This window comes from Palaemon carinicauda, chromosome 32 (assembly GCF_036898095.1).
Source record: "Palaemon carinicauda isolate YSFRI2023 chromosome 32, ASM3689809v2, whole genome shotgun sequence".
NCBI lineage: Eukaryota > Metazoa > Arthropoda > Malacostraca > Decapoda > Palaemonidae > Palaemon > Palaemon carinicauda.
The window spans coordinates 75,313,857-75,327,874 of NC_090756.1; the positions used below are offsets into that span (position 1 = coordinate 75,313,857).

The 14,018-nt window shown below is 46.2% G+C and overlaps 1 protein-coding gene across 1 annotated transcript in view; it reads right to left on the bottom strand.

Moving 5' to 3' along the window:
- Positions 1 to 379: 379 nt before the first annotated feature.
- Positions 380 to 14,018, bottom strand: part of Tbce (Tubulin-binding cofactor E) — a 778,896-nt gene continuing 765,257 nt past the window's right edge. Inside the window, exon 14 of the mRNA XM_068356257.1 lies at positions 380 to 662. Coding sequence (XP_068212358.1) covers positions 561 to 662 — 102 coding nt within the window. The 3' untranslated portion in view covers positions 380 to 560. The remainder of the gene's footprint in view (positions 663 to 14,018) is intronic.

Consider the following 14,018-nt stretch of genomic DNA (forward strand, 5'->3'; position numbering starts at 1 on the left):
ATGATGTTCACCAAAGTTAGGGCGTGTATTACCAGGCATGTTTTGATGTATACCAACGTCATCGAAGCGAAGGAGTTAAGGTGACAACAATTGATTTGATAATTTTGTTAAGGAGATAGTTATCAACCCTTGAATTCATTTTGTGCAGTCAATCGACAATTGTCTGCTTGTTTTCAGTAAATCAAATTAGAATACAGTCACACTGGAATGTTTCACTAACCTTTCTTTTCCCAAACATAGCATTTAAGTCCAAAATATATGGTTACCTCATCAAAAATAAATTTCTTTTAAAAACGAATAAAGCTAGTATCTTGATTTATGTTTACCCAGTCAAAAAAAAAATTAACATATCTTTGGGTCAAAAAATAAAACACTTAAAAACTCATAAATAGAAAAACTAAAGAAATCTATTTGCAAAAATTCCTTGTTACCATATCTTTAAAAAGTAGACTTTATATCTGAATTTGTAAAAGTAGTCCTTCTGCTGCTGCCTAGATGACAGAAGACAACAATCTCAGCAGCAAAAGAATATCTTTTCAAATTATGTGTGAAATCTATCTCTACCACCGCACCAGCAGGACATCACCGCTGCTAATGGAGAAGAACGTCAATTCCTTCATGTCGTTGTCAATCGGGATCTCGAAGAACAGCTTTTTTTCCTTCTGAAAGACAGAGTTGCAAAAGCTTGAAATTGGGAAGAGCAGATAGCATCCATAAACTGTGACAAATACTACTGCAACAGCAGCAACAAAACTTATTTACCAAAAATAAAAAATTGATGGACTCTTATCTTATTGAATACACCTGTACCAGAGAGCCAGATTTCAAATATACATACAGTACATACATACAGGTATACCTCGGTTAATGTCGTTTAGAGTTAAGTTGGTTTCGAATTTACGTTGGTTGTCAAAAATAATACGGGGGAAAATACAAATCAACTTTTGAGTCATTTTGTTTGACTTTCCGTCTGTTTGCCAAAAGTATTGAAGTCATAATATCACTGGAATAGTGTTAAAAGCACATAACACATGTTACTTTGAATAAAAAAGAATTAAATTACATAAAATCATATTAAAATACTTACATTTACAGTATACGTTCACTTCATTAACACAAATCATAGCAAACGAACTATGAAACATGTGACTTTTTATATTAGTTAGTGGTCTTTAGGAGCTAAACAGTGGTGTTTTTTATGATAGTTAAACTACTTCTATTTGAAGCATAAATAGCACTTAAAATCATATTATTCTAAAAAAAGGGATTTAGACGTAGGAAAAATCTATTTTTGGGTGAGATAGCCATGTCGTCCTGATGGCCCGCCCGTTACTTCACTTTTCTCCCACCCATTTGCTCGTTGGAGGCTTCTATTTCACAGTAGCTCCGCTGTGATATAGAATGAAGCAGCAGGGTCGTATGGGAGCACCGAAAGGTGATAGGATATGTAACGGCTACTCACTTATTCTTCTCATTAGAGGATTAGACTGGGAAAGGTCTATTCAGGGTGCAGATAACTATGGTTATCTTAGGATACGTCCCTGATTTATACACGATATCTTCGGATAGTCGTTCCGAGGGTTAGAACCCTATGATACCTGGCGGTAATTCTCTTATAATATCAATCGCAGAAATATTATACAGTAGGAAGCAGCCGGAGGGAACTTCCATCAGGACGACATGGCTATCTCACCCAAAAATATATTTTTCCTAAGTCAAAATCCCTTGTACGAAAACTATGAGATTCTTTAACAAATTGACGCTGATGTAATTTGCATTTTTGGGCTCAAGCCATGATGTCCTGATGGAAGGTTCCTTCAGTAGCTTCCTAGGGTATATTTAACTACAGTGGATATTCCCAGAGAATTAAACTAAAGGTTATCACAGAATTCTAACTTCTGGTGCGAGTACCCTAAAGGTTTCCCTCTAGGATATCGTATATCAACAGGGGACGCATGTATTAACACGCCACATAGCTATCTGCACCCCATATAGAGTTAACACTTCGATATGGAAAGGTGGAGAATAACTGGGGAGTCATTCCACAGTTACACTCATCCGTGGCTGCTTTTGGTACTCGAGACGTAAACAAACGGGCACCATTGCTAAATGACGTCACGTCCGTCCTCATCCTTTTGCCTGTAGCTCCTTGCTTAAGTCGGATTTTCCCTAAGTGATTTTTTCATCAGCTTACATCGCCGTTATGTCGCTACCTTTAGCCTCGCCTTCTTCTGGAAAGTTGAGTACCGGGTCCCAGTATTGTTTAAATAAGCTCTAGCCGTAAAGTAACTTCTACTTTTTCGTAAAATATTGTTTTTTTGTGGCAGAGCTGTGTCGATACCGGACGCGCCATTTTATGGCATCACTGTTCATGTTACATGCTTTATTTAGTTAGCCAGAACAGCCCTCTCCGGTCATTTAACTAATTAATATTATTAGTTATTTAGTCTTCAGAGCTAGGAAATACTTATATCGTGTTTAGCGCTCATCAGACTTGGTCGCCGTTCGACCCCATACTAGATCGCTAGCTTAGCCCCTAGGCTGGAGAGCCTAGTGCTTGTTTTCATGCATGATATATACCAGTGTTCTAGGTTAAGTTATGAAGATTGTGTCATTATTAAACATACTATTGACTGTGATGTAAGTGTTTTTGCCTTCGGGGACCATATAGGGGACTGTGTTGATTGTGTATCATTCCATCCTAACCTAATGTAGGAACCCCTATATGCTCCCTATCCCCCTGCCTGCGGGAATTCCCTCTGTGTAGTCTTGCTTCCCCTTCTATATAGGGGAATCTTGTCTACAAACAGACTATTTATTGCTTTTCTGCCTACCCTAAGGGAATGACCCTCCCTTAGGGTCGTGACCGAGAAATAAGGAAGGGCTCTGCCCTTCCTCAGTTGCACCTGCTTGGGTTACTCCTTCCTCCCTGTAACTTGCGATGTGTCTTTCAAGCTTTCCTAGCCTAGGAGTTAGCCCTCCTTCTCTAGGTTAAGCTCTGGGGGTTGACTCTGCCCTATTATAGTTTGAGACGGTACATCTGTACCGTTCTCATTCTGGGCTATCTAACCTAGGTTAGGGAGCATTCTCCCTTACCTTGGTGGCCATTCTCATACAAAGTCTCCTCTATAGAAAGACCTTTTCTTCCCCCTCCCCACCTATCCCTTTGGTGTAGGCTTGCCTACACACCTCTGTCCTTAGTCCTACAACTCCTCCCTTGGGTGGAGTGGTAGGGTTAGTTGTTCTCCTGCTGAGCTGGCGCTCTGGTACACATACCCTTCATAGCGTTCTATGGGGGTGGTTGCCGGCGGCAGAGGATTCCCCCTCTTGAGTGCCCTCTAACCCTCCCTTGGGTTACCCAGGCACCCGGCCTACTGCCGGCTCTCTGCCGCCGGATGCTAGGAGTATCCACTCCTATCATGAGTGCACTCTCTCCGGAGGGATGCCGGAGGGGTATGGGATCTTACCCCTTCCATACCTCCTTACCTTTCTCTCTTTCTATCCTGGTGCCGGTCCCTTGCCGCCTCTACTGCCGGCGATAGCCGCCACTACCTCAGGTGACATTATCTCATAAGATGCCTCCCCCCCTCTAAGACGTCAGCCTTCCGTGTGCCGGAGGCTGCCGCCTTCCGTCGACATACAGCCGACGTCCCACCCCTCATTTTACCTAGTAACAGCCGGCCGACTTTCGGAGTCGTCCACCCGCATGCCGGCATTGATTGCCGGCGGTCTAGGTATACAACTATATACATATCTATCTTATGAATTGATTGAAACCTCACCATGCCGTCAGCCTTCGGCTGCTGGAGCCGCCGCCCCCTGCCGACGACCCGCCGCTGTGCCGGCGGTCGCCACGATGGTATTATACTTTAGATACTCAGTGTGTCTGTCTTGATACCTTCCACCCTGCAGGACTGGCCTCCGGCGTCCCGTCGGTCTGACGGCACCCTTCTGAGACGTTAAGGGACATGCACCCCTTCCATGCCTGCCGGCAACATGGCGACAGTCAAAATACTGCAGCCAGATGGCTTGGCCACTTCTATTTAGGTATTGTCTTACCATCCAAGATTGTGGCTATGGTGTTTGATTGCACATTACAATATTCCAGCATACTCTGTATGTCTTAGTGCAGTCGATTGCCGGAACCTACATTTAATAAGGGGTTTCTCCTATACCCCTTCTCCTCCAGGGATCTGCGTGGTCTCAGACCCTGCTACACTCTGCGGGCAATTTCTGTTAGATGCTTAGCTCGGCTCATCCATATGGATTCCCTCATTGTGACCTTCGGCCACAAAAGAAATTGCCTACAGATAAGGTTACGGTAACCGACTGGGCGGGATTCACAAGTATGTGTCTATCTACTTCCTTTCCCGCTCATTATTCTGAAGCATTAAAATGCCTTGTAATTAATTTAATTTAAAAAAAATTTAGATTAAGATATCTTAATTTTAGAGTAATGTAGGTCATTCTTATGCCTTCCATGTACTCATGATCTCTTTCTTTTACAGGAAGAGTATATGAAGTGTGAGAGCAACTTCTGCGGGGTGAAGCGCCCGGACTTCTACGGGCACAAGGCGTGCCGGACCCACGCCCCCTGCGCCGCCATGAAAGGCGACCTGAAGTATTGGGACCCGCAGAACTGCAGTCTGCAAGAGTCGTTTGGTCTAGGCGTTCGACGATCCTCCTTCTGCGGAGGCAAGGGACAACGCTAGAGAGAAGCTACGCAAATGGGTGCGTGGCTTCCAGAAGAACGCCACCGGACCGTATCTTCCCAACGAAGACTTGAGGGCCTTGATTTTCCCAAAGGCATCCAAAGACTCTGTGGTTCCCAGTGATCAGATCCCCACCGTCCAGATCGTGGTGGAACCTGATGTTGTCATGGCCCAGTCCATGCATGAGTGCCATCTAGATTCCGACAACGTGGAACATATGTCGGAGGTGTCGGAAGAAACGGAGAAGAACCTCAAGGGCGAGGAACTCGACTACGAGGAAGATCAGGTGGAACACCCTGATTCGGAGACCGAGGTCGCTCCTGCTCCTACTTCCGCAGCAAATCCTGCACCGTCCGAGGAACCTGTTCCTTCGACTTCTGCCAACCTGGACCCTCTTCCATCGGCCACTCAAGAGGTCTTCAAGATGCTTGAAGCCCTCATGGAAAGAAAGCTACGAGAAACCCAGGAGCAATTCCGGACGACTCTCGTTAGTCTTAAACAACCAAAAAGGATTTCGGTTAAGGACCTCCCCACTTGCTCGGAAGCTAACCCATGGAGATATGCCGAGCATATGCCAATTACAACTGGCAAAATCTACATTAGTGAAAGGGTTGGCTCTATCTTGCTGGAAGAAGTGGAATTCTTCCTGAATTTCGAGGCTTATCCGGACTGTTACGTCCGGCTCAGGTCCGAACCAGCCTCAAAGGAAGAGACTGAACCAAAGGAGGTTATCGTGTTCGATCTCGCGAAGGCCCAAGCTATGTTAGCCCAGGCGGTGAAGAGTAGGGGTTTCACCAACTCCAAGATGCCGGTACTTAGCAAGAAGCATCCAACCTTCGTTGCGCCAAATGCTGCGACCTTCCCCTTCATCGAAAAGGCCCTCACAGCAGTCTTAAAGGCAGTGGAGGAAGGGAAACCTTGCCCTGCACTGGAGGAGTGCAGACCCTTCTCCATTACTGTTCCTCCCGATGATAGGCACTGGAAAGACATCCAGTCAACCTTCACGGTAGGGAAACTAGAGCCTGATGTAGCCGGTCGTCAATTTAATGAGGACCTCCCAAGGCTAAATGATCACCTCCTTTGTAGGGAACAGGATACAAAGGAGAGGCTTGCCGCGTCGCTGTCCCGCCAGGTACAGCTGGAACTTATGGCCGGGGATACTAGAGTCCCGGACTTTTATATGGTCCTAGCCAAATCGCACTTGGCAACGGTGACAAAGGACCTATATAGCTTCACTAGGGCTCGCAGAGCCTGTCGTGAATTCGTGTTCGCCAACGCAACGGTGAAACACGAACCCCGGAGGCTGATTTCCTCCAATATCTGGGGCAAGTATCTCTTCCCATCTTCTTTGGTGAAAGAGATTGTAGACAAAGCCGCCACGGAGAATAGGAACCTTCTCCACAAGTGGGGCATGTCCAGAAAGAGGATATCCTCACAGGATGATGGCCCTCAGCCTAAGAGGAAAACTTGGAAGCCGAAACCCCAGCAACGTCAACAGAGACGACAGTTTCCGGATACCGCTACTCCCCAAGTGGCCACACAGCCACAACAGACCTTTCAGTTGGTCCCCCAACCGGTGGTGTCGCAGTCACCGGTCTTCACCCCTGCGTATGAGCAACACTCTACTACCTTTCGTCCCAGAGGTAGGGGCTCAAGCAGAAGCTCCGGCAGAGATTCTTCTCGCCGTCCCTCCAGAGGCAGAGGAGGAAGGGGAGCTAGCGGCCAAGGTGGCGAACCCTCGGGACACCAGAAGCAATGAAGTGCTTCCGGTGGGAGGAAGACTCCGCCAATTCCAGGATCGTTGGACCTTCGATCCCTGGGAACACAGCATCGTCAAGAAGGGACTAGGCTGGAGCTGGACTCAACCACCCCCAGCCTTCCAGCAATTCTTCCAACAGTCAACCCCCCTCTTGGAAGAATATGTCCTAGAACTCTTGAACAAGAAGGTGATCAGGAGGGTAAAGTCAACCAGGTTCCAAGGGAGACTATTTTGCGTTCCCAAGAAAGACTCCAATAAACTCAAGAGTCAGTCTAGACTTATCCACTCTCAACAAGTTCATTGCGAACAACAAATTCAAGATGCTGACTCTGCAACAAATAAGGACCCTTCTGCCTCAAAGGGCCTACACGGTCTCCATAGACCTGGCGGATGCCTACTGGCACATTCCAATGAATCATTACGCTTCCTCCTACCTAGGATTTCGTCTCCAAAGGAAAAGTTACGCCTTCAGGGCCATGCCCTTCGGCCTCAACGTGGCTCCACGGATCTTCACCAAGCTGGCAGACGCAATCGTCCAACAGCTCCGTCTTCAGGGCGTCCAAGTGATGGCCTACCTAGACGACTGGTTAGTCTGGGCGACATCGCCCGAAGATTGTGTAAGAGCCTGCAACAAAGTCACCCAGTTCCTAGAGCATCTGGGATTCAAGATAAACGTCGAGAAATCTCGCCTCTCTCAAGCTCAGAAGTTCCAATGGTTGGGAATCCATTGGGACCTTCAGTCACACCGCCTTTCCATTCCACAGAAGAAAAGGAAGGAAATAGCAGGGTCTGTCAGAAGACTTCTAAAATCCAAACGGATCTCAAGACGACAGCAGGAACAAGTCCTCGGCTCTCTATAGTTCGCCTCTGTGACAAACCCGGTGCTTCGCGCACAGCTAAAGGATGCCGCGGGAGTCTGGAGACGTTTCGCATCCATCGCTCGAAGAGACCTCAAGAGACGGCTTCCAAACAGACTTCGCTCACTTTTAAAGCCGTGGTCGGAAGCAAAGGCCCTGAAAAGGTCCATTCCTCTTCAACACCCGCCTCCATCGATCAACATCCACACGGACGCTTCACTGGAGGGTTGGGGAGGTCACTCCCACCAACGACAGGTTCAAGGAACATGGTCTCCCCTATTCAAGACGTTTCACATCAACATCTTGGAGGCCATGGCGGTTCTTCTCACCCTGAAGAAACTCTCCCCGCCTCCCTCGATCCACAATCGTCTGACTCTGGACAACTCGGTGGTAGTCAGATGTCTCAATCGTCAGGGCTCGAGATCGCCCCAGATAAATCAGGTACTTCTTCCGATCTTTCGTCTGGCAGAGAGGAAGAAGTGGCACCTGTCTGCAGTTCACCTACAAGGATTCCGCAACGTGACGGCGGACGCTCTATCAAAAACAAGCCCAATAGAGTCGGAATGGTCTCTAGACGCAAGGTCATTCTCCTTCATCTCTCACCAAGTCCCGGAACTTCAGATCGATCTCTTCGTGATGAGCGACAACAATCAACTTCCTTGATATGTGGCCCCGTACGAGGACCCCAAGGCAGAAGCAGTGGATGCCATGTCACTGGATTGGAACAGATGGTCCAGGAGATACCTGTTCCCTCCCCCCAACCTTCTGCCGAAAGTCCTCTCCAAGCTGAGAACCTTCAAAGGGACAGCGGCCCTAGTGGCTCTCAAGTGGCCCCGGAGCAATTGGTACCCTCTGGTCCTGGAGCTGCAGCCCACGCTGATCCCCCTACCGGGCCCAGTTCTCTCTTAACAAGTACAGAAGTCGACTGTCTTCGCTTCATCACTGAAACTCAGGGACCTTCATGTCATGATTTTCTCTCCTTAGCCGCAAAGAAAAGGTTTGGAATCTCGAAGAAAAGTTTAGACTTCCTCGAGGAATACAAGACTGAATCTTCAAGACGGCAATACGAATCTTCCTGGAGAAAGTGGGTCTCTTTTGTCAAGGCAAAAAATCCTACGGAAATCACCATTGATTTTTGTATGTCCTTCTTCATTCAGCTTCATGGACAAGGCTTAGCAGCCAACACGATTTCCACCTGCAAATCGGCTTTGACTAGACCACTCCTGTACGCCTTCCAGATTGATCTGTCCAGTGATATCTTCAATAAATAACCAAAGGCATGCGCTAGACTATGCCCAGCACCTCCGCCAAAACCTATCTCCTGGTCCCTGGACAAGGTGCTCCATTTTGCCTCTAACCTGGACAACGATTCGTGCCCTCTAAAAGACTTGACTCAAAAAGTTATCTTCCTTTTTGCTCTCGTCTCGGGAGCCCGAGTCAGTGAAATAGTGGCATTATCAAGAGAAGAGGGTCATATCCTATTAGCAGATACAGGAGAACTTACCCTCTTCCCTGATCCGACGTTTCTCGCTAAGAATGAACTACCCACCAAGAGATGGGGCCCTTGGAGAATCTGCCCCCTGAAGGAAGATGTCTCTCTATGCCCAGTGGAGAGTCTTAAGGTCTATCTTTGAAGAACTTCAGACTTCGGTGGAGGACAACTCTTCAAAGGAGAAACATCGGGTAGCGACTTGTCACTGAAACAACTAAGAGCGAAAATCACCTACTTCATTCGCAGAGCGGATCCTGACAGTACACCCGCAGGTCATGATCCTAGAAAAGTCGCGTCTTCTCTGAACTTCTTCCAGAGTATGGATTTCGAAAGCCTCAAGAGCTTCACAGGATGGAAATCATCGCGCGTTTTCTTCAAGCCCTACGCAAAGCAAGTGCACGAAGTTAAACATTTCGTGGTAGCAGCAGGTAGTGTTATGAAACCTGCTGTTTAACTCTGCATAGCGAGTTACTTGGGACTTTAACTCTCTGGGTGCCTGTGTTGACCCTGTGGTAATACATAGTGATTTCATGGACACTTAGTGTTTCTAATAGACTGTTTTTACCAAGGTGAAATGTCATAGACTTTACATGAGTGCCACATGCTCTAGGGCATGATGTGTTTTCTTTGAAAAAGGCTGACGTTCCACTGGAACTTGTGTTTCTAAAAGTAAAATTTCTTTTCAGATTCAAGATTGAAGTCTTTATTTTCTATGTACATTATTCTTTATTATTGTAAATAAACTTTACATTTATTATTGTAATTGTTATCACAATAATCTGCAATCTTTGAAATAAAATGTCTATTTCATTACATGTGCGTCTCTCTCCGCTCCTATTCTTTATCAAGAAATATACGATTGTTATAGTTTCATTTACCCCTTTCCTTCTAAAGGAGAAGAATAATATATGTAATTGTATTATATACTCACTCATGCTTTGATAATATTCCTACCTGAATATTAACCTTTGTCCTGCCTCCGAGACCAGATTGATCTCTCCTCCAGGGAGTGTAGTAAATGTTAATTACTTACCTATGCTTGATAATATTCCTACCCGAATATTAACCTTATGTCTTGTCTCCGAGTCCTGCACGAACTCTCCGCACGGTGAGTAGCTCTTCAATGATCGCTTCGAGATATTAGTATGGTCCACCAGGACTTCTCTGCCAGGGGGGCAGGAAGCTAGTTCTTCACGGAATCTCTAGTAAGGACATGTTACATACCTCTATTCGAAGCCCTTGGCACTTGCATAAAAAGGGGGGAAATTTCCACGATACATTAATTCTCTGGTACACTTCCATCAGGACGTCATGGCTTGAGCCCAAAAAACAGATTTTGAGCGAAGCGAAAAATCTATTTTTGGGCGAGATAGCCAGGCTGAGGACGGACGTGACGTCATTTAGCAATGGCGCCCGTTTGTTTACGTCTCGAGTACCAAAAGCAGCCACGGATGAGTGTAACTGTGGAACGGCTCCCCAGTTATTCTCCACCTTTCCATATCGAAGTGTTACCTCTATATGGGGTGCAGATAGCTATGTGGCGTGTTAATACATGCGTCCCCTGTTGATATACGATATCCTAGAGGGAAACCTTTAGGGTACTCGCACCAGAAGTTAGAATTCAGTGATAACCTTTAGTTTAATTCTCTGGGAATATCCACTGTAGTTAAATATACCCTAGGAAGTTACTGAAGGAACCTTCCATCAGGACGTCATGGCTATCTCACCCAAAAATAGATTTTTCGCTTCGCTCAAAATCCGTTTATTAATTTAAATTGAATGTATTAAAAACTTATTCTTTGTCATTCTCGATAGTCTTGAGATCAGCTGAACACAACATTAAATTAAATAATAAGTAATTGTTGCTAGTTAAGTTGCACTTGAAATTGAAAAAAAAAAAAATTAATGCCTTTTCATATGATTTTATTCTTATTTATTGCAGAATAAACGGATTTTGAGCGAAGCGAAAAATCTATTTTTGGGTGAGGTAGCCATGTCGTCCTGATGGAAGTTCCTTCGAAGGTAGCTTCCAAGGTATATTTGACTACAGTGATATATCCCAGAGAATTTACCAAAGGTATCCAGAATTCTAACTCCTGGAGCGAATATCCCTTAAAATTTTACGAAGGGATATCGCGTAATATCAGAGGACGTACTGTATTCTTGACACGTCTCATGGCTATCTATGCCCCCAATAGAGCTTTCACTTCGAGGGGAAAGAGAGGCAAGAATAAGGAGAGTCATTACAGAGACATCGCTCTCGACGCTCCCTACTGCTCTGCAAATAGTGCGCCAATCCCCCACCGCGAGGCGCCACCAAGTCATTCTTTCTATCGTAGCTTCGTTTGACCGGTGTTTTCCCCGTTCTCTCTTGCTATTTTGGAGTTTTTTGGATGCTATGATGTCTTCACCAGCCTCATCAGCTTCTGGAAAGTTAAGTAATATCTTTATCATGTGTAAATGTAAGCTCTTGCCAGTTTTGCTCTTCGATTGAGATCGTAATTAACTACATGAGCTGTTGCCAGCCGGATGGCGTCATGGACGCGGTCGTTCTTTCTGTTCATTTAGATAGCCAGAACGACCCTTTCCCAGCATTATATGCTTTAATAACTTTAGCTATTTAGAAATTTAGCTAGGGATTCTTATATTATGTCATTGTTGTTGTGGATTTGGCTATTTATGATCGAGCCTCACGAGTGCTAGGCTTCCTAGCCTAGGCACCTACACACTTCATGCATGATATAACCTTCCTGGTAAGGTTTTATTGAAGCACAGGCAATATTTTACACATTTATATTACTTAATTATACTTTCCTCTCCCAAGATAGTATACAGAGAGTTTCGGTGAACGATTCTCAATGCTCCTAGGCCACTAGCCTAGGGACTTTAGTATGCTTTCATACATGTCCCCATTGCTCTTGTATTGTCTTTTAAGGGGAGACTCACACCTCCTATACCTTTTAAGTCGATACTAATCTCCTAGGAGATTTAAGAGAAATCCCCCTTCCCTCTGGTTAGCCTAGGCTATTCTCAGTTTTCTTTGGTGTGAACAGAGTTCTGGCAAAGTTTTACTGAGACGTTCCGTTTTCTTTCTCCTAACCACTGGGTCGGTTTTGAGTTTAGAACGGGACATCAGAGTATCAGTCTGTGTTAGGCATCTCCCTGTCTTGGTGAAATGATTTCCCATGTCAGGTTAAGCTGCTCTTTCAGAAGGCTAGACCTTCCTAGGCCATACTTGGGGGTTTTGTATGACAATTCCCTCTTCCTTGGCCTAGCAGACAGTCCTGTGCTGGTAGACCCTAGACCAAAGAAATGATTTCTTCACTGCCTAAGGTCTCTAGTACGAGATTCTGCTTTTCTGTGAGATGGTGTCCTACGGACACCTTCTCCCTTGACTAACCCAACCTGGGGAAATGATTTCTCCTACCTGAGGTTACTTCATGAGACCAGAATCCTTTAGGTTAAGTAGTGTCTTGGGGCATTACCTTACCTGTAGGACACCTATCCCCTCCCCTCTATCTCTTTCGTGTTGAATGATCCAACACCCTCCTGGCCGTCGTTCTACATTGACCCTAGGGTTCTTGTAGGACTGGCTTGAGGTTCCCCGTCTACAGGCGGGTACCATCATATTCTTTAGAGTGTTCTTCAGTCCTCCCTTGGACTGCCTTCCATAGCCCTTATGACTGGGATATGGTTGGGTGGAAGCCCGAATTTAATTCCCCCCTTCCACTTGAACCCTCATTCTGGATGCAGGCCGGCAAGGCTGAGCCCTTGCCTTCCTCCATCCTCTCTTTCTCTCTTACTTTCGTACTGGGCCAGTCCATTGTCTGCCGGCCGGCAGTTGCCCTCCCACTGCTTGTTGGGAACATCATTGACCAACAACCCAAAGACAATGGACATTCAGGGACCGACTGCCGGCTGCTGAGTTGCCGTCCGGCAGCCGGTCACCCATACCTGGTCATCTGCCGCCGACTGCCGCCGGGTCCCCTTGATGGAAGGATCCTCGGCTGCCGGCCGGCAGAGCCACCGCCGGCCGGCAGAACCGCCGCTGCCGACAGAGCCGTCGGCAGTTGGCAGAGCCACTGCCGGCCGGCAAAGCCGCCGCCGCCGGCAGAGCCGTTGCCGGTGGTCTATCACACAATTTTATGAAGAAAATAATTGTCTTCAATAGCCCAGTATAGGCCGGCAGGTGCTGGCAGGCCTGACAGGACTGGCAACTTGTTACTAAACAGTCAGTGCTGTAGCCCAAAGTTTTTCCAATGTACAAGGTGCTTCATGGGCAGCCTATTGTGAGACCATCACATATAAGAGAGTGATTCTCTCTTCCTTTAATGGTTATGATCCATTATTGTCCTTAATCCCCAATATTGAAACTGAAAGATTGTGTTAAGACTTTATATCATAAGATATCATTTTCCTCTAAAAATTCTTAAGAATTCTACTTTCAATATTGGAAGAGGTCATAACAATTGGCTGGACAGGAAACACATGTAGGTGTCTTTCCTATTTATAGATCACCCTATCCAAGCTAATATAAAATATTATATGTATGCTGAAATTTGAGAATTTCACCGAATACTTATATGCTTTTCTTTCTTTACAGGAGGAGCATCCCGAGTGCGGGAATAGTTTTTGCAGGGTCCGTAGTAAGAACTTCTATGGCCATGACATGTGCAGGGCCCATGCTCGCCGTGCAGTCACCAAGGGGGCTCTCAAGAACTGGGACCCACAGGTATGTACCGTTTGTGAAAAACTGGTAAGAGCGGCTTTTGATGATCAAAAGTCCACTGAGTCAAGGGACGCAGCAAGGGAAATGCTGCGTAAATGGGTTAGAGGTTTCCAGAAGAACACTTCTGGCCCATTCCTTCCTAACGAAAAGATGAGGGCTTGTCTTTTCCCTAGGGCATCTTCGGATGCAATTATTCCCCAGGCTCAACCTGAGATTCCCCTGGTTCAGATTCCGGTAGAATCTGAAGTTTCGGATGCCTTAGAGAGCATCCAGTTAGAGGAAACCATGTCAGTTGTCTCGGAGGAGACTGAGAACAATCTCCTAATGGAGGAATTGGATCAGGTGGATGACGTTCCACCTGAGACAGAAACCGAGAAAGCCGAAACGATTTCGGTATCATCGGCCACAGTGAAGGAGCCGGTGCCTTCGACCTCCTCCACTGCACCCCAACTAGATTCGATCACGAGTA